At 52.5% G+C, this 19,342-nt stretch overlaps 1 protein-coding gene across 3 annotated transcripts in view; it reads right to left on the reverse strand.

Annotated features, from left to right (window-relative positions):
* Positions 1-19,342, reverse strand: part of GckIII (Germinal centre kinase III) — a 173,313-nt gene that overhangs the window by 77,790 nt on the left and 76,181 nt on the right. The window contains exon 1 of one of the 3 annotated variants that reach the window (XM_050190048.3): positions 5,906-7,757. The exons of the other annotated variants lie outside the window; for them this stretch is intronic. Coding sequence (XP_050046005.1) covers positions 5,906-6,160 — 255 coding nt within the window. The 5' untranslated portion in view covers positions 6,161-7,757. Of the gene's footprint in view, positions 1-5,905; positions 7,758-19,342 lie in introns of those variants that run through there. 3 annotated transcript variants of the gene reach the window in all.

Raw genomic sequence — 19,342 nt, forward strand, 5'->3', positions numbered from 1 at the left:
ACAGAGATGGCGTACGCGCTCAAGATCGAAGCATTCGATACGCGCTCACCTTGCGCCGAATCGTCAACGACGCGGCGGCCGCGGCAAATGACGAACGCGATGGGGTTCCACAATTACGCCGTGAGTGTACGTCTCGCGAAACAACTCCCACGGTGTCTGCTATATACGCTGCCGTGCGTGACCAGGGGTGGGGTAGCCTCTCTCGACAGCGAGTGTGTCCATCCGTGTGTTTCGATCGTTCGAAGCCGACGGAGCGGAACGTAAGAGCGCAAGCTATAACCGCAGATATGATTTAGGAGATAATTAATGAGCCGCTTGTTATCGTGAGGATATAAAGTAGTAACGAATGCGACGTTCGCACGCTTCAAAAGTGGCCGACGTGTTCCGAGTAGGCATCGCCGCACAATTCGTTGCCGCCAGCCTTGCACTGCATGCCGCGCAGCCGGCCAAACGACGACCATCGAGTCGCGTCGATAAACGCGAGCTCTTCCTCCTCTAGTGAAGATTGTATACAGCGTTCGAAACCACAAGTGTACTTTCGACGACCAATTTTGGATGAGACGGCTAGCATCTTCTCGTAAGCGCCGCATTCGTTGTGCGACTGCAAAAATTAGTGCGCGCGTTCAGGCACGAGCGAGTCACAAGTATACTGGTCAATAATCCCCAATTATCATTCATCTGAGAGGCCAAGCCATAGCGACTCAAAGGAGCAGTGTACCAATGTAATAAACAGCGAGATTCGGTAAGCTCCTCGTCTTCCACAAATTTGTAAACGTCGCTAGGGGAGAGATGTAAAATTTCATAAAATTTTAAAGGGCGTGAAAAGAACTTGCTCCTATCGTTTTTTTTTTTTTCAGAAAAATGCGAGAAACTGAAAGACGATTGCTCACAAAGCTATGAAAAACTAGACAATTTCTCTAAAATTGAAAAGAATATATTCGTTACATTATTGCATCACGAAAGTCCCAGCAGAGCTTCCGGATTCAAACAGTGGGCACGATTTCACGTCAAGGCATTGATTTCACATCAGACAGTCAAGACCGACATTTCTATCAATCTGTGTCCCATTCATTTGCGCTTGAGGCGCCAACGCTTCGCTGCGCAGCGGACGAAGCCTTTCGGGCATTGAGGTTCGTGCGCACTACACAAGTTTTTGCACGCGATCCCCTGCGAGCCCGTTGCGTAGATTGGTGTGCACATTTTCAAACTCGGACGAGTTTCTTTCACATGCCCCAGAGGAAAGGGCTATCGCCAGTACGCGACGGGCGAGGGGGTTCAAGGGTTGGTTGAAGAAAAGTCCCTGCCACCCCGTGGATGGACGCAGGTGCTTCGCGGACTGCCAAACTCCTTCTTTTGACCATACTTTCAGATAAGGCGAAAGGAGTCGCATCGCAACAGAAGAATTCTGCGGGGAAGTTTTGTTCTTTGTTTTTTTCAATTTTATTCTGGGGAAAAAAAAAACGAAAGATAAAGGAAGCGTCTGCTTCCCGAAATTGCCAATGGTTTTTTCAACCGCTTACATCTCTACGCAGGGGTGGTACTTTGCCAAAGTTTTTTTGGACACTGAATCTAGCGATCAAGAAATAGCGTCGGTTCAAGGAGAGAGATACCAAGTATTTTTTGAAAGTGTTCACTGAAACAGCCTGTATAATTCAACTACGTTAATACACGATTCTTTTGTCCGAACGGGTACCACGGCGTGATGCGCTGCTACAAAAGGCGTCTCCAATAACGTAACAAAGAATGAAGAAGAAAAGGAGGAGGATGCGGACGAACGAGAAAGTTGCGAGCTCACAGCAGTACATCTTGAACGCATATAAGAGCGTGTGCTCCCCTCCTCGCCCTTTTTACTGTCGAGACGAAAAGGCGCGCAACAGAAAGCCGCGCGCATCGCACGCACCGACTTCGTTTCTCGACGCGGCACACGCCGGTGTCCCCGCGCTCGCGGCGACGTTGCCGCGCAGGCTCGCCAGAATAGCGCTGCACGAGATGCCGAGAGAGTGCGCGGTATATCCGCGCAGGTCGAGCGATTTAAGTTAGCCTGAAGGCCACGCCCCTGATTTGCAGGGGCGATCGTAATTTCTATTACGTCGGAAGCGACTCCGAGCCGTATAAGTGCAAGATAAAATTCTAAGGGTGCTTAGATAAAGTGCGGTACAATACCCCAGCTTGGGACCCCCTCGGAGACCTCGAAGAGAAATACGACGCGGGAGATCTGAGCTCGCGAACTGCTACGTACATACGTCCAACTTGCACCCACCGCCGGAAAGCAACGAAACCTTCAGTGAGCGTCATGCGGCGTGCTCATTCTATTAGGAAGCGAATGTTTCCACGAACGGCGTCAAATCGTTAAAGGCCTACCATGACACAGCGGCTAAAGCGCGCCCCGGGCTTCGCTAAGTGCGGCCCGCAGAAGTGTACGCCAAGGACAAAGCGCCGACCCGTCGATAATCATGCATAGCGGGGCTTTAATCCAGTGCCGACTCACGCCGCACACGACGTCTGTACAAAGGCGCGGTTACGTCACAACCGACACCCCGCTAATTGCCGTCGCCCAGCGCGTGCATGCAGTTCGCGTGCGAAGGTTTAAAGCTGGGCGCGTTTCCGCGTCCTCGGTGCGTAGCCTTTATCCCCCCCCGACTCGAGGCCTTCGATTGGGGCCCGCTTTAGGGTGCGACCAGCGAGAACGGCGTGCGGCTTTTTTTCAGAGCAGCGAGACGGGGAATGGCGATTGGGAAAAGAAACAGCACAGATCTGCAGATGCAACGCGGCAGACCCAGAGGCTCTGTATACCGGACGCGCACCGTGGCACTTAATCCGCCCGGCGATCGCGCTGCTGCCGGCCGTATAGCGCAGCGTCGGGTTGTTACGGGGTTGCGCACGCGCTTTTTTGGCCGACGCAAGGCCCGAAGCGAGGCTATGCAGTATACACCGTCGCGCAGGGGAAAAGAGAATCGGCGTTAAGCGCGTTTCCCCGTTCTCTTTCCGGGTCACTCGACGCCGGAACGAGAAAAGATTAATTTTCCGCGACCAGCGGCCGGCACTCGTTAGGGCAAGAGTTCACGTCCACGCCGCAGCCCCGATGGCGCGATAGGCCAGCGCTGCTGTACGAGCTTGTGTACGCATTAAAAAGAAAGGAAGAAAGGAAAGAAACTTGAGCGCGAGAGTTATTTTCGTGCATGCCGAACACCTGCGCACGGCAGCACAACGCAGACGCGAAATACGCGCGCGCTACTCTTGCGCACTGATCCATCACTCGTGCAGCAGCGCCCACTGCGTTTAGTGCGAAGACGCCGCAGGAGATCACCGTGCGCAGGCCACTAAACGACAGATGTGCTACGTCGGATCCGAACCAGCAACTGCGCCACGCTCGTTGCAATAACTCCTCGGTACTATTCCTGAGGAGATTACCACATCCTTGTTACACACCGTGCGTAACCATTGCAAACGCTTGTTCTTACGGTCATCGTGCTTAGAAAGGGCTGCGCATCTCGTAAAACTCGGCGCGTTCGGGCCGAACACCACCACCTAGGTGGTGTTGGCTCGAACAAATCTCCTGGACACATGTCCGTCAAATAAAACAAAGAAAACTCGGCAAATGATGTTCCACCGCTGAGTCTAAGGCACGCAGTTATCGACGTAACGTTATGTTGGGGCCGTAGCGTACAACAACCGCTACGTGTCATGAACCTTACTCGAAATAACGGCGGCGTTCTGTCAGCGGTTTCCAATGGAAGACTGCTGCTTCGAGAGGCGCGCTAAAAGATCGTCATCTGTGAGTGAGCGGCAGCCCTATCGCCTCATCCGACGCGCAGCTATAGCGGCGTACTTGTGTAGGGACGGGTACTATCGCGCTCGATCCATACGAGTTGCAACAAGAGAGTCGCGCGTCGCCGTGTGGCAGCATGCCAGCGTCTACAAAACAAACTGAACACCTTAAACGTTACGTATACGCTATGCTGTTACTATGTATACTCATACAGTTTCGTGTTTAATATAGAGAGTGTTTTATTTAGGCGATACAGATATTTTATTGAAGAAAGGTAATGAGCGTGGCGTTCTTGCAGACGAGTTTCTAAGCGAGGCGGACATACTTTGGCGTTAATAACGTGACCTTTAAATGACTAATTAACAAAACATCCTGAACTTTTTTATTACTGCATGCTGTGGAAGCAGTTGTCTAAATGGCTAATTTGAAGGCAAAGACATTTTCATGCGGTCCTATATTTTTTTTTCTAACATTAGAAATCGCCCCTAATTCGAGATATTCACCGTAAAACTCAATCGAGGCAACATCGAGACAGCGCGCCCCGCTGCTCGTGAGACCGGCAACGCCCCGTAAAGAATTTGTGCGGGGCGAAGCTTGAATGATAGCATGCCGCAGCGAATCCCGACCCGACACACGGCCGCACATGCTGGCCAGGCAAAGCACGCCGTCGTATCGGTAGCTGCCGCGACCGGCCGGTACGATCGGTTTCCAACGGCCACGCGCTGTAGTCGTGAAGCCGGCGTTTCGGTCTGACGTGATGGCGGGGCCGCCTTTTGTGAGCTCCCGCGGCGCTCGGTTTCGGTAGTGTCTGGATTCACCGTTGAAATTTGATGATAAATATCTCGCATTAGGTGCGATCTTAAAGAAATTAGGGTGCACTAAAATATGACTGCCTTCAATTTCGCCATATAAACAACTTTCCCTAAGCAATTCTAATAGAAAAGATGTCTGTTTCTTTTTCTTTTTTTTTAACTAGCGATCTGAATTTCACGCTGTTAGCGGCAAAGTATATCCACCTTGTCTACGAACTCGTTAGCAAGAACGCCATAAAAGAATATGTACTGTCTAAAAAAACACTTAATACTGCTACATGTATGATGTTACATATTTTGTTTATATATCGTACGTAACTCATTTTTGTACCCGCCCCTGCTATGTCTCGCAATGAGATGGCAGCATTTGTAAATAAAATAAAAATCCCAAACCTGCCCGATGAGAAATATGCCCAAAATACGATAGTGTGACTTCTCAAGGATCTGGGCAGAGAATGGTCACGCTGGGAGTGGGCGCGCTCAAGCAAGCGCGACGAACAATACCACTGCTGTCATTTGCGTCAACCAACGTCGAAAGAAAGAGCAAAATGAAAGTTCCTTCACATTCAACACCACTATCCTGATGACTTCTTTCTCCATCGCACTAAATCACCACCTCCGCGAAAGCTGCGCAATAACGCGGTTTTGAAACAGTGCGTTATCGGTCGGATCAATGAATAAACGGGATACGACGATTCAATCGGAAGCCTGACCGTAAGAAGCATTTACACAACACATGCATCTCAAGATCAAGACGGACGGTGCTGGAGCTGTGGCATTCGCACGTGCTCAACAGCAGTCCGATGCAGCCGAACTTAATGAAGCTGAAACTGCACGCGCGCTCAACGAGCCATCGCTGGACCATTTCGGCCCCTCCAATGGTTTCGGCGTTAGTATGAAGACAACAAAACGCTTCAGCATATCGTCGCCCTTACTGTTACAGCACCTGCCATGTGGCACGTATACCCGAATTAGCGGCAGTAAAAACTTAATCCGAAAGAACGTCGGAAGACTTGCTGACGAAAATATGTTGGTGGTTTAGTTGGTTGACCATTACCATTTCAAGTACAGCGAACTTGTTGATACATAGACGAACACTTTGCAAACAATTAAGCCTCGTGCTCCGATATCTGCTCGTCCATGAAAAACGTAATCATAAGATGCTCGCTATGCTGACGCAAGAGTATTTTACCTGTTCATTCGACAAGTTATACTCAAGTCATGCTCGGTCACGTGACATCTTAACACGCATGTGCACACACAGTTGCTGCCCACACGGAACAAGACACCTTTTTCTGCTGAGGCGCTGCGCATTACCACTCACAAACTGCGAGGCGTCGTATCCCTTGAGGAAGGGGTTGCCCGCCGGCTGCGTCCACGTCCTCCACTTGAGGAACGACTGGTGGTGGTAGCCCCACTGCTGGTAGCCGCCGGACGGCTGCCACGGCGGAGGGGGCGCGGCGGCAGCGGCCAGCGCCTGGTACGAGCCGTACGTGCCGCCGCCCCACACGCTGTGCGCGCTGCCGCCGCCACCGAAGCTGGTGCGCGTCAGGATGTGGTGCTCCTGGCGCGACGGCATGCTCACCACCAGGCGCCGAGAAAAGAAACCCAGCTTCGATGCGCGAGCGCGCCTTCACCACTGTGCGACAAGCCGCCTCACGACTCGGTCGCCGTGGAGAGCCGTGCCATGGAGCGCGGTCCCCGACGACTCGACGGAGTGCGGCGAATCAGCGAAGTACGCCTCCGCGGAGAAACGTATGTACCGGTCTTCGTGTCGTTCCGCCGAACGTGTTTACGGGGGGCACAGCGGTTGACACCTCTCCGTCACTCGGACGAAAGCGGCCGTAGGGGGGACGACCGCCTCCGAGCGGCCCCTCGAGATTCCGATCTTCGGGAGCACGCCGCGCTGTGCCGAAGCGGCGCTTGGCGATCGGCGGGCACTTTCGCGGTCTCTCTACGCGAGGCACACACAAAAGTGCGCAGAAGGGGGCGCACTTCCGCTTGTTGGCCGCCGGCGGCGGACGCGAAAAGCCGTGCTCCTCCTGGCCACGTTCCGCGTCGTTGAATGGGCGCCCCGAGGAGAGAAGAACCCGCTTGTCGTCGCCTGCCGCCGTTTTCTTCCTGGGCCAAAAGAGCGCTTCCGACCAGGTTCCGGTCCGATTGTCGCCGACAAGGCTGGGAGACAAGGCGCCGACAAGGGCGGTTGTAACAACAGAGGTCGCACTGCCCCGCGTTGGCGGCACTTACCCAGTTGTCTCGGCAAGCGCAACGTTTACGCCACAACGACCGCCGTATCACAAAGAATGGACTGATCTGTTTCCAAGGCGAATCTTTTCTTCTGTGGCGTCATCCAAAGAATGTTATCCGCGCTGCAAGACGGCGGTGGCCATTCCAGTGGCCCGTTAAGACGCAAGAAAGCGTAATAATCTCCGCTTGACGCACTCGTCTTCTGCCTAGTGAAGCGTTTCAGAAACTTGCCACAGAACAACATATACAGGTTCACACAGGCGGGCTGCGAGGCAAACAGATGACGTCCCGCAGCTAGTTCGTATCCACTATGACGGTCAGGGACTGCGCGTTCGACGCTCCTCTCCCGTTTGAACAACGGGGTGAGGCGGTCTTCGCTTCTGAATCGTCAGCCGATCCGGGGCAGAAACGAACGCTCTGCTTTCAGCTTGTGGTATTTTCTTTTTTTCGAGAGTATGGTGCACAGTCTGGCGTCTCGCCGGGACGGACAAGCCACTGCACGTCGGAAAGGAGACGACAAGTCTGCCAGAGCAGTCTGGCCAAAGCACAGACAAAAACAGTCGCTCGACGGGCGCCAGAAGAAGTGGGGAGGCACGGCACGAATCGGCGATGAATCAATAAAGAACGACCGGCAGCCACAGCTTCTTCGGCTGCGCAGGTTTCCGGTGAGCGCGGGTTCCAGGGGTACGCATCGACGAGGGGAACACACACACACAGACCAGCGATGACGGGCACGACACAAGAGTCAGAGCGAGCGTGCAACGCGTATGGGGGCGATCGAAGAAGAAGAGACGGTCACGACTTGGTGGGCTGCTGCCAGAGACAAGCGGGCGCAGGAAAAAAAGAAAGGCGAACGACAAAAGAGGAACGGGCGGGCTAACGGGCGTCGCGTGTATCCGTGGGCACGGCTAGTGCAGAGGCCGACGTCGAAGCCCGCTCGTTCCACGCGGTCTGTCCGTCCGAAACGACGGCGAGGCGCTTCCATGACCGCACGCTCTCGCCACCAGTCATTCCTCTCCCTATCTCTCTCTCTACAGATGAAAAGAGCGCGGGCGGCACACGGAAGAAAACAAGCACGGAAAGGCCGGCTCGCGTCGGCTCAGCTTTGCGGGGAAGAGGTCGGGCGAAGACGGAGTCCTTCTCCCTCGGGGGTACACGTAACGGGAGAGGGGCACTTTTCTCAAAGCATGCTCGGTTGGCGCGCGAGCAGCGCACGACGGCAGTAGGCAGGTAGACACACACAGAAGCTTCCGTGACCCAAATTCCACGCGATGTGAGGGCGCACACGAGGAGGCAGCAGAGGGGAGCCAACCGGTCGCGCCGACGGAGACGTCGTCCAGGCTCAAGGTGGCGCGGGAGACGTGCGCGGGACGGCGAATCAACCGGAGATTGCGAAACGGGCGGGGGGTCCGCGACGGGAAAAGGTCGAGGCAGCAAGATGGAACAGTACCCGACTCGTGTACGAACAATGTCGTCTAACCGAAAGGCCTTGAGGTGACGTGCTGCGCGCCCAAAGTGCCCGCAATCATCTCCCATGGTGAGGCCCTCTAACGTGTCGAGAGCAGGCAAGGGAGACGGCGTGAAAAAACTACGCTTGTTCGTTCGGTGAACTCTTGCATGCCCTGCGGCATCACCACAAGTTGCTGTATTATTGCCAAGACTTTCGAAAGCGCAATATTAAGCACGAAGGGTCGTTTCCATCGCCATTTATAGTGAGGCAGCGTTAACGCGGGAGTGACGTGCGTGGCTACTGCAGGCGCATTTCGCAAAGGCGCACAGCTGCTGTTCCTTTCGTGAAACTGAAGACGGGAACTGAATCTGGATTCTGCCTACTGGGGGAAACAATGAAATAATACGTTATCCGTGGCAACCTTTCTTTCTTTCTTTTCCCTCTTCCAGATGGCTTTGCCAGTGCTCTTCCTGTGTATTGGTTGGAAAGCGATTAACCGACACCCCTGACAGGCGCGATTATACATCCCGGCAACAACGTACCAGAGAAATAAAGGCCGCCGTCCTCTGGTTTCGGCAACATTTGGCCGCAAAGCTAGGCGGCGCGCGGGGCAGCAATACGCTTTCGGGAACCGGTATACACCTTATGTGCGCGGCAGCGGAAGGCTTCGATAAATCAGCCGAGCGCACATAATCCCCCGGCAAGGTGATTAAGGGGGCGGTCGACGACGCGCAGTCCGCGCATGCGTATACGCCGCCGCATAATGAGGCCACACGTGGAAGTGCCCCGTGTTACATGGTTTTCCGAAACTGAGGTGAAGGAGAAAAACGTCGCTTTTACAAGCCCTAAATGAGCACCTTCCTAAGAGTTAGCCACGCTTCAAAAGTGCAAAGACCAGCGCTATGCAGGCTGTCCCAGCTAACTGGGACACCCTGCACAAAACAACTGCCTAATAGACAGAAAGTTGAAACTGTCTAATAGGACGATTTGCAAAGCGCTCTACACAACTTTGTAATTGGAACGACATTTGGCCGGTGACTTGCACAAACGCGCAGAGGTTGGCCTGTCTTCTGCGATAGTGACCCATGGTCTTCCGGGACAGAATTTTAGCGCGAGACAACCGTTAATTTCTGTACGCATTTGATTCAGCCATATTGCCACTTGGCCAGGAAACGGCGGGAGTCGCAATGTCATTTAGCGGCCATTATACGTGGTGTTTCTCTCTCTCTCTTTTTTTTTTTAGAACATACAGAATTTTTATAAGTCGCTTCTGGAAGATAGAACAATTCTAGTTTTTGAGCTGAAATATTCGAAAAGGCGGACACTACTTGACCGAAAAATCGAAATGCATCAGCAACTCACTAACAAAATTCGCTAATTAACGTTTTCATTATGTAACTTACAGCGCATATGGCAATTTACGGATTGTAGCCGGTGAGTTCGCAAGAAGTTTCCACTTGGAAAGAATTCTAAGATGCGGACAACGAAATACGTTGACGGTCCAGTTACTTTTGTGCTCCAAAACATAAAACGACGCTTTGTTCAAAAAAGTAAGTGGAACAACGGTGCATTCTTACCGCAAATCATACGGCGCATATCTCGAAACCGGTGCCATCCTCAGAATTCGTTCCACGTCAATATGCCTGGCAAACTCACCGGCTCCAAATCGTCAATCGCAATATGGACCGTAAGGTAATTAGTACAAAAAACTCAACTGGCGAGCTTTTGTTCATTAGTCGATTACGAATTGTGATTTCTGGTGGAAGTGATGTCCGCCTCTCCTGATTAACCTAGTTGAAGGATTAGTAATCTGCTACAGGAGACTTGACTATTCTGTATGGTCTAAAAATATATATGACGGAAACACTCCGTATGAAAAATGTGAACGGCTGCAAAAATTGCTTAGTGAAATCGTGGTGCACGAAAGCGGTGTTTCGTGTCTCACGTCAGCTTAACACTGGTAAGATTGATCGAACCATCAAATCGCTTTAACGTACCAAAGCAACACCGGTGCTACGAGAGTCATCGCATATAAGTGAGGGCTCCGGATTAATTTTGACCCATGGTTGTCTGGAAGCGCGCACACACACGCACAACGAAGAACGAGATACAACGAGCGTTCTTCTTCGTGGTGTGCTTGCGCTTCCAAAGCGTGAATCTATACCAACTGGCCCGGTTATCCACTTTCCTTAATTTTGACCGCCTGGAGTTCCCTAACATGCACTGAAAGCTCGCCCACACGATCGTCTCCGCATTTCGATCAAGCGACAAGCGGTCCCCGCGGCCGGACATCGTGATGTTGCAACCATGCTAAGACCAAGGAGAGATGACACTTTTGAAGTATAGCCACACACCCTAATTTAGCTGACGAGGCAGTTTTCTTCGCGTGCAATTGCCTAGAGATTTCTTTTTTTAATTACGCGTGTTACGTGCCCACTTTGCCTTACGAGGTAGAGGAGATCAATTAGGTTCGCGCAAGGACATCGTGCGCATCTATACTTGGAACTACAGCATACAGGCCCGGGAGACAGCAAGAGCCGCAGGAGCCTTAGACTGAGGTGCCTTTCACGCACAAGCAGGAAGACAGACTTTTCTCAGTATCTGTTTTTCCTTCTGTAACTCCTTCCCTCTATTGTCAGAACGATTACCGCGATTCCGTACAGCGGGTGAAAATGCAACGTTGAAAACAGGTTCGAAAATATTGAGAAATCAATCTATTACCCAACGATGCAATGCAGGCATTGCAGGTGATGCATCGGTATAAATAGTTAATGCCACCAGTAATAGTGAGCTTGAACAACACCGTGCCGCTCGCAGCCTCCTTCAGCGTCGCAACAGTCGCGCGGTTACATAAGCGGATCGACACATACGCGCGCTTCAACTACCGCGCAAGCATCCTCCGAACTGTTTTAACTATCACGTAGTGCACCGGACGTCAGGGGCGTCTTTCCTCGAGGACCGCCTGCCTCCGACATTGTAATGAAGGAACAAGGGGCCACTCCCGGCTTGCCTCGCATACGCCAGCATTCGAAGCGTGCCCGGCATGGCCAGGATAGTGGCGGAGCAGGCCGCGCACACAAAGGGATGTCTGGCCGGACATGAGAAGCGATTGGACGGCCGCGCCAATATCACGCCCGCCGGGTACTGCTACAACATAACGTCCAAAGAGGAAAGAGCTGCAGCAGGCGATGCAGCACTCCGGCCGGATCGTGACCCGTAAACGCCACGGATTGCAGCGGCACGGAAGACGCCGATCAGAGCGCAGAGCCTGTAGCTGGCCGCTATACAGAGCTCTAAAACTGCCCCACACCCGTCACTCCCTCCTTTTCTGCAGCCCACCACGATGGATGCAGCGTGGCGACTTCGATTCGCAAAGGAAATCAGCACACAACACACTCCGGACAGAGTTCTGACGGATCGGGAACACGCCACGGATTGCAGCAAGACAAGAAAAACAAAATGAGCGCAACTGAGGCGACCACAGCGCATACGCGGACATCGGAGGCGAGATCTCTCCTCTTACGTGGCAACACTTCTCGCCGGTGTGCACAAGTGACGTGAGGCGCACCGGCCCTGTCATTGCGCAAAACGTCCACCATTAAGGAGCGGGAAAACGTTGGCGTGATATGCTCGCGGTGAAACGATCAAAAGTGACGAAGCGTGAAACGATGGCGCTCCCCTACCATAGATTTCGACTCTACTGCGCGAAGTGCTTTCGGTTTAGTACCAGTGCGACGGATTTGTATTCGCTACAAACCTTTCGAGGAAATTTCGACTTCCTGAATTTGCTTTAGTGTTCTACAGTGAGTATGCTCTCAACACATCGCACAGAACGAAGACAGCTCATGCGTGCTCCTCTTTCATTTGCATAACAGTTATCCTCCGAGGATGCAGAGGTGTGCAGTGACGCATTGTTTTCGAAGACGAATATAGGATGCCAACGTTCGGATTGAGCAACTCCCCTGCTAACTACCCACCTGTCCTCTCTCTCCTCGCACGCACGCACGCACGCACGCACGCACGCACGCACGCACACGCACGCACACACACACACACACACACACACACACACACACACACACACACACACAGCTATGCAAGAACCTGACTTCACCGTGGAAGAACGCGAGTGTGATAGCAGCGACTTCTGTTCAAAATGGCAGACCTCACAGAGAGAGATCTAAATCATTCAGAAAAATGAGGAGGAAAAAAAAGCGTCAAGTTTAAGCCATAATAATGTTACTTTACACCTGGTACGTTTCAGAAATGCATTATATAGATAAAGAGCGCGCTCTAATAGTGAATCGTAATAGGTGGACATCAATGTGTCATGAAAACATGGTACAATAGACACGTGCTGCGGGGTGCACCCTCGTATTAATTTACTTTAACGAGAGTGAGGACCTATATCCATGTACGTTCTTGTTTTACCTGCCCATCTGACCTCGGTTCTGTGTTAGACGGGAGAGAGCCAGTTCGGAAGGTCTCCGTTATCGGTAATGGGCCATTGTTTAAAGAGCGCGTATATACTACGTTTAGAAGAGGTTCAAGACCACTTGACGAACCACCGCAGCCTCACGCGAACTCGTTCCTCGTAAAAGCCACTAACGAATAGCAATGCGCATGCCCGAACGGCGCAGTAATTCGCCAAATAGAGAGACTGATCCTTTAGTTCTAATACTCGACTTTTCGAACTGCTGACTTCCATAATATATAAGACCTGTGTGCTACAGTCTACAATGTTCAAGCACCGCTTCAACTTATTGATTTAGCTGAAATTCATTCACCTTCAAGAAACACTGTCCCAACAACGGCGAGGAAAGAAAACCGAGTAAGAAAGAAAACAACGAAAAAGAAGCAAGCGCGACAGGACAAATTCAAAGTACTGACTCCCACCTTTTGAGCCACCTATGACCTATTACATGCAGTAGCACGTCGAATTTCTCATCGCGTAACGGCAGCAGACCGAGGTCGCAAGCTGCCTCCCCCGTTTCATCACCGACTCAGCCTTGCGAAAACAACGAAGAATATGCGTGGCCGCGAAATCAGCCAAGCGGTTGAAAGGAGGAGAAAATATGACGACAACGCACGTCTGCGGAAGAAAGGATGACCGTGACTGACACAAGAATGGGGCGAACGCGTGCACAAGCAGTGAAAGAACGAAGCGGCGACTCCTTCCGAGAGGAGTGCCACGCGTGAAACACTGAAGAGAAGCCGTAAAATAACGATGTCAATTACTATTATAGAAATACCAAAGAGAAACAATGAAAAGGAGTACACTATTTACGGATCCTGTCATAAAGAGCGCCCGACATGCGCACGTTCCTTGACAAATCCACGGATGGTCGTAGTCGCTAGAATACTCCCCATCGTTCTTCTCCGCTGGCAAACTTAACCTGGCGACATTCGAGAACTGCTGAACAAAGATGGTGAAACATGCGGCAAATGCACTGAAAGACGTGACGCAAGCATGAAGTTTGTTGGTTCCCACAGCAATACACGCCACAGTGTTGTACTGTGCCGCAATTTGGGCAGTAAATTCAGAGTGGGTAACTTTATCCTTCTTCTAATTAAAATTAAATGCAAACAGAACCTTCAGAGGATACACTTCATCATTCGAAGCATCATTGCTGCTAATTAAACTTCTTATGGTTGAGAACTGCCTGGAAGCAACACGCCAGAAGAAAATTTCTTTCTTGCTGAATATCGTCTTTAAGTATGCATGGAGTCTGGCTAAAGGTCCTCGACCAACACTGAATGACAGGCAGGAAGTACCATTTATTGGATTACAGCGCAGCACGAGAAAGAGGATTGGCACGCTACTCGCTTTGCTTTGAAAGCAGGGTTAGAGGAGAAAGACCGACGCTAGATCCCCGGCTGAACTGGTGTTGCACAGTTGATGTGTAAAACAAATGCAATGTACACAACTTTGTTTCACATTCGGCAAGAACTGTCTGCAGGTATACATCATCATCATCATCATCATCATCATCATCATCAGCCTGGTTACGCCCACTGCAGGGCAAAGGCCTCTCCCATGCTTCTCCAACTGCCCCGGTCATGTACTAATTGTGGCGATGTTGACCCTCCAAACTTCCTAATCTCATCTGCCCACTGTTGGAATCGCACCGCTGGCACGAGTTGTTGCAAACTCAGCGCTGACACCCGTTGTTGCAATCGGGTCGCAAGCCCCAAGGGTAGCGTTGGCCTGGCGGCCTGGGGCACTGGAAGCAACCGAAGGTCCCGGCAAAGCATGAGTCGGCTGGTAACAGAACAACTGGTTTATTCTAACATCGCAAAAGAGCGGGCGGTCAGGTCGACCGAAGTGAGAGACGGGAGAGCACCTAACTCGACAGAAGAAATCGGAGCCTCTCTCCTGGCGTCCGGGGGCAGCTGCTCTTATACTCTCGGCGTCGCGGGCAAGAAGGAAGGTCACGGGATGAGACCACGTGACGGCGGAGCTCGGACGAGCTGAGAGACAAGTTGAGACGAGTGTAGTGACTCAACCGCCGGCCGGGCGCCGGACAGACCTCCTCGCTTCACACTTGGGGCGCTCCTCTCCCCGGCTGCCGCGCTTTGACAAGCGTGGGCACACACACACACACGCACACACGAAGACACGTGGCACTGAAACACGCCGGGACGCGCTTGGCGGGGAGGCGTATAGGCGGCGCTGAACGGGCCAAAATGTCCGCTGCTTGGAACGAAGCCCCGGCGTCCGTTGCATCCGCGCCGGCTATACCGCGCGCCGTAGGCGAAACGTAACAGACCGCCCCGCCGGGGGAAGGAGATCCCGATGGTCAGGGGACTGCATCCGCTGTCCGGAGGGATGTCGCTTGATGATGCTCATAACCGAAGACGGTCGTCCTTCGGCGTTTCTTGAGCGCAGCGCACAGAGAAGGCCTCGTTCTCTCGTTCCGGTTCATACAGTACACTGCAAAGTGACCTTGGGAGAGTTGACATTTTTGTTCTCGTTCCCGGCAAGCGTTAGAACTACGCCGAAACTCAACCGCTCAGTCAGCAAGCACGAAACAACCCTCACCAAGTCCTGCCAGGCTCTTTCCCCTTTTATACTACTGCCTAGTTCCTTACAGTAGTTTAGCAGCACTCAGAACGCGTCCACAAATCGGAAAATTGCACTAGAAAGCACATCATCACTTTGAAACACTACACAAAAGCAATATGTTAAAAATCCTGCCTCAGGAAGAAAAACATCAGTAACAAACAATTTTGAGGCTGATTCTTACGTTAGGGGCTTCGACTTAAGCCATCGGCGTTACCGTTGAGACTCCCCTTTTTGTAACGCACCTCAAAGGAATACTGTTGCAAAGCGAGGCTCCAGCGCAGGAGGCGGCCATTTGTGGAAGAGATGGTCTGCAGCCATTGGAGAGGGCAGTGATCCGTCTCGAAACATGCGAAGCGGAGATCGCAGCGAGCGACCGTACACTAGCTCAGCTGGCGAAAACCCCGTAGCCGCATGCGGCGCGGTCCTTAATGCAAACTTCACCCCAGGCAGACACAGCTCCCAGTCACTTTGTTGTTCAAACCACAATGCTCTCAACACGCGCTTCATGACGGAGTGGAGCTTCTCAACGGAATTTGACTGTGGGTGGTACACTGAGCTGTCTAACAGCTTTACCCCACACCTTTCGAGAAAGGCTGTCGTCAAAGCGCTCGTAAACACCGTGCCCTGATCTGATTGGATTTCCGCAGGAAAACCAACTCGCGCAAATATCGACAGTAGTGCATTGACTATCTCAACTGAGCTGAGTTCTTTAAGCGGCACTGCTTCAGGGAACTTTGTCGCTGGGCAGATCACAGTCAAAATGTGTCTGTACCCCGTGGCTGTTACCGGCAGAGGTCCCACTGTATCAATAGCGAGCCGTCTGAAAGGCTCCGTAATGATAGGTACCAACTTCAACGGCGCCCTCGATTTGTCCCCTGGTTTGCCCACCCGCTGACAGGTGTCGCATGTCTTCACAAAGTGGTCTGCGTCCCGAAAACACCCTGGCCAATAGTACTCTTGCAAGAGACGGTCCTTAGTTTTCTTAACTCCTAGGTGTCCGGACCACGAACCCCCATGCGACAAGCGCAACAGATCCTGACGGTAGCACTGAGGCACGATCAGCTGATCGAACTCCACTCCTCTGCGGTCTAGATACTTCCGGTACAGGACCCCACCTCTTTCCACAAAGCGAGCATTTTTCTTGGCGATACCTTCCTTGACAATGCAGCGTATGTTTTCTAGGCTGCCATCCTTCTTTTGCTCGGCTATCAAAGCCGACCGGCTGACTTTTAGCAACCTGTTAAGTCCATCTGACGTAGGCGCGATGAGCAAATCTGCAGATAGCTCTTCTAACTTTCCCGTGTCGGGCATTTCCTCTCCAGTATCTGGTGCCTTTAACGCTACAGGCTCAATTTTATTCAGTTCGGGCGTGCTCTGAATATCAGCTTGCTGCACCTCTGACCCTTTCTCATTGTTTGACAACGTCGGTCCCGCAACTACCGCCTTTGCAGCGAGCTCCCGAACCTTCGATCTGGTTAAGGCCTGAACGCTAGCCTCACCAAACAAAAGCCCCTTCTCGCGCAGGAGGTGATCGGACCTGTTCGAAAATAGGTACGGGTACTGGGGGGGCAGCATAGATGACACTGCGGCCTCCGTCTCAAGTGCTCCGAAAGGTCCTTCAATAAGCACTTTTGCTACGGGCAGACACACGCTATGAGCTTCCACGGCTTGCTTGATCCATGCGCACTCGCCCGTGAACATATAGGGTTCCACGTAGGAGGGGTGAACTACATCCATTGTAGCTGCGGAATCGCGAAGCACTCGGCACTCTTTCCCGTTCACGAGGAGGTCTCGCATGTAAGGCTCGAGAAGCTTCATGTTCTCGTTAGTGCTGCATAAGGACAAAAACACGACTTTTGTTTTTGTTTCTGGACACTGCGCCGAAAAGTGACCCGGCTTCTGACACGTATAACACACGCGCACTTGCCTCGTCTCGAACCGCTTTCTGCGTTCGGCTTCGGTTGCCGCCGTCTCCTTACGTTCGGTCGGACTGCTTTCACTCGCATCCGCACTACGTGTGTCCCCCTTTGCTCTCATGGGCGTGAACTTTGGCCTCTCAAACTTGGAGCCAAATTCACCCTTTTGACCGTCCTTAGCTCCGCGAGCCCGACGCGTCACAAACTCCTCGGCTAGCTCAGCGGCTCGAGCCACCGTACTAACGTCTGGCCTATCCAAGACCCAGTACCGCACGTTCTCAGGTAACCGACTATAAAACTGTTCTAGCCCGAAACACTGCAGAACTTTCTCGTGGTCACCAAACGCTTTCTCTTCTTTGAGCCACTCCTGCATGTTTGACATAAGCCTGTAGGCAAACTCTGTATATGACTCACTTTTGCCTTTCTCATTTTCCCGAAACTTCCGACGGAACGCCTCCGCGGACAGCCTGTACTTTTTTAGCAGACTCGATTTCACTTGGTCGAAATCCTCTGCCTCCTCTCTCTTCAAGCGAGCGACTACGTCGGCCGCCTCGCCGGGTAACAAAGTGAGCAAGCGCTGTGGCCACGTTTCCCGAGAGAACCCCTGCTTCTCGCACGTTCGCTCAAAGTTAACCAGGAACAAACCAATGTCCTCTCCAAGCTTAAACGGCCGCATCAGGTCAGTCATTTTGAACAATACTCGTTCTCCTGCACCGTGTGCCTGACTTCCATTACGAGCGCGTTCCATCTCTACCTCGAGACGCTTCATTTCCAAAGCGTGTTGACGGTCGCGCTCTTTTTCTTGTTGCTCTCGCTCTATCTGTTCTTTACGTTCACGTTCTTCTTTTTCTTTCTGTTCTTTTCGTTCGCGCTCATCTTTCTCTTTCTGTTCTTTAAGTTCGCGCTCCTGTCTTTTTGCCCGCTCCTCAATGGTCTCAAGGCAATCCGACAGCTCGTCATCCTCAGCTTCTAACTCAAGAATAGCCCTTAGCAGTTCTGGTTTTCTGAGTTTGTCTGAGACATCCAGACCCAACTCTCTTGCAAGCTCCAGCAATTTCGGTTTGCGCAACGACTTCAAATCCATGGCTGCTCTGAATGCTGCTTTCTCTACTGCCTACTATTGTCTTGCCGCAAACTAACCCGGCAGCAACGACAACCACAATTACCAGCTCTGTTTCTGACACTAACAAAAGCCTGGCAAAACTCAGAAGAAGAAAGTCCCGCACTCACCAAACCTCGCAGCCAAGAATTCAGCGCAGTCGTTCCGCTGCAGGCAACCAGTCATCACACAGGGCTCGTTGCACTGCTCCCGGATGGTCGTTGTGCTGCTCAGCATACAGTCAACCGCATCTCTTCGCTGCTGGCCTCCGTTGTCGCGATCTCACCGCTACCAGCCAGTTGTTGGAATCGCACCGCTGGCACGAGTTGTTGCAAACTCAGCGCTGACACCCGTTGTTGCAATCGGGTCGCAAGCCCCAAGGGTAGCGTTGGCCTGGCGGCCTGGGGCACTGGAAGCATCCGAAGGTCCCGGCAAAGCATGAGTCGGCTGGTAACAGAACAACTGGTTTATTCTAACATCGCAAAAGAGCGGGCGGTCAGGTCGACCGAAGTGAGAGACGGGAGAGCACGTAACTCGACAGAAGAAATCGGAGCCTCTCTCCTGGCGTCCGGGGGCAGCTGCTCTTATACTCTCGGCGTCGCGGGCAAGAAGGAAGGTCACGGGATGAGACCACGTGACGGCGGAGCTCGGACGAGCTGAGAGACAAGTTGAGACGAGTGTAGTGACTCAACCGCCGGCCGGGCGCCGGACAGACCTCCTCGCTTCACACTTGGGGCGCTCCTCTCCCCGGCTGCCGCGCTTTGACAAGCGTGGGCACACACACACACACGCACACACGAAGACACGTGGCACTGAAACACGCCGGGACGCGCTTGGCGGGGAGGCGTATCGGCGGCGCTGAACGGGCCAAAATGTCCGCTGCTTGGAACGAAGCCCCGGCGTCCGTTGCATCCGCGCCGGCTATACCGCGCGCCGTAGGCGAAACGTAACACCACCTAACTTTCTGTCGCCCCCTGCTACGC

The sequence above is a fragment of the Dermacentor andersoni genome, chromosome 2 (genome assembly GCF_023375885.2).
Source record: "Dermacentor andersoni chromosome 2, qqDerAnde1_hic_scaffold, whole genome shotgun sequence".
Lineage (NCBI taxonomy): Eukaryota > Metazoa > Arthropoda > Arachnida > Ixodida > Ixodidae > Dermacentor > Dermacentor andersoni.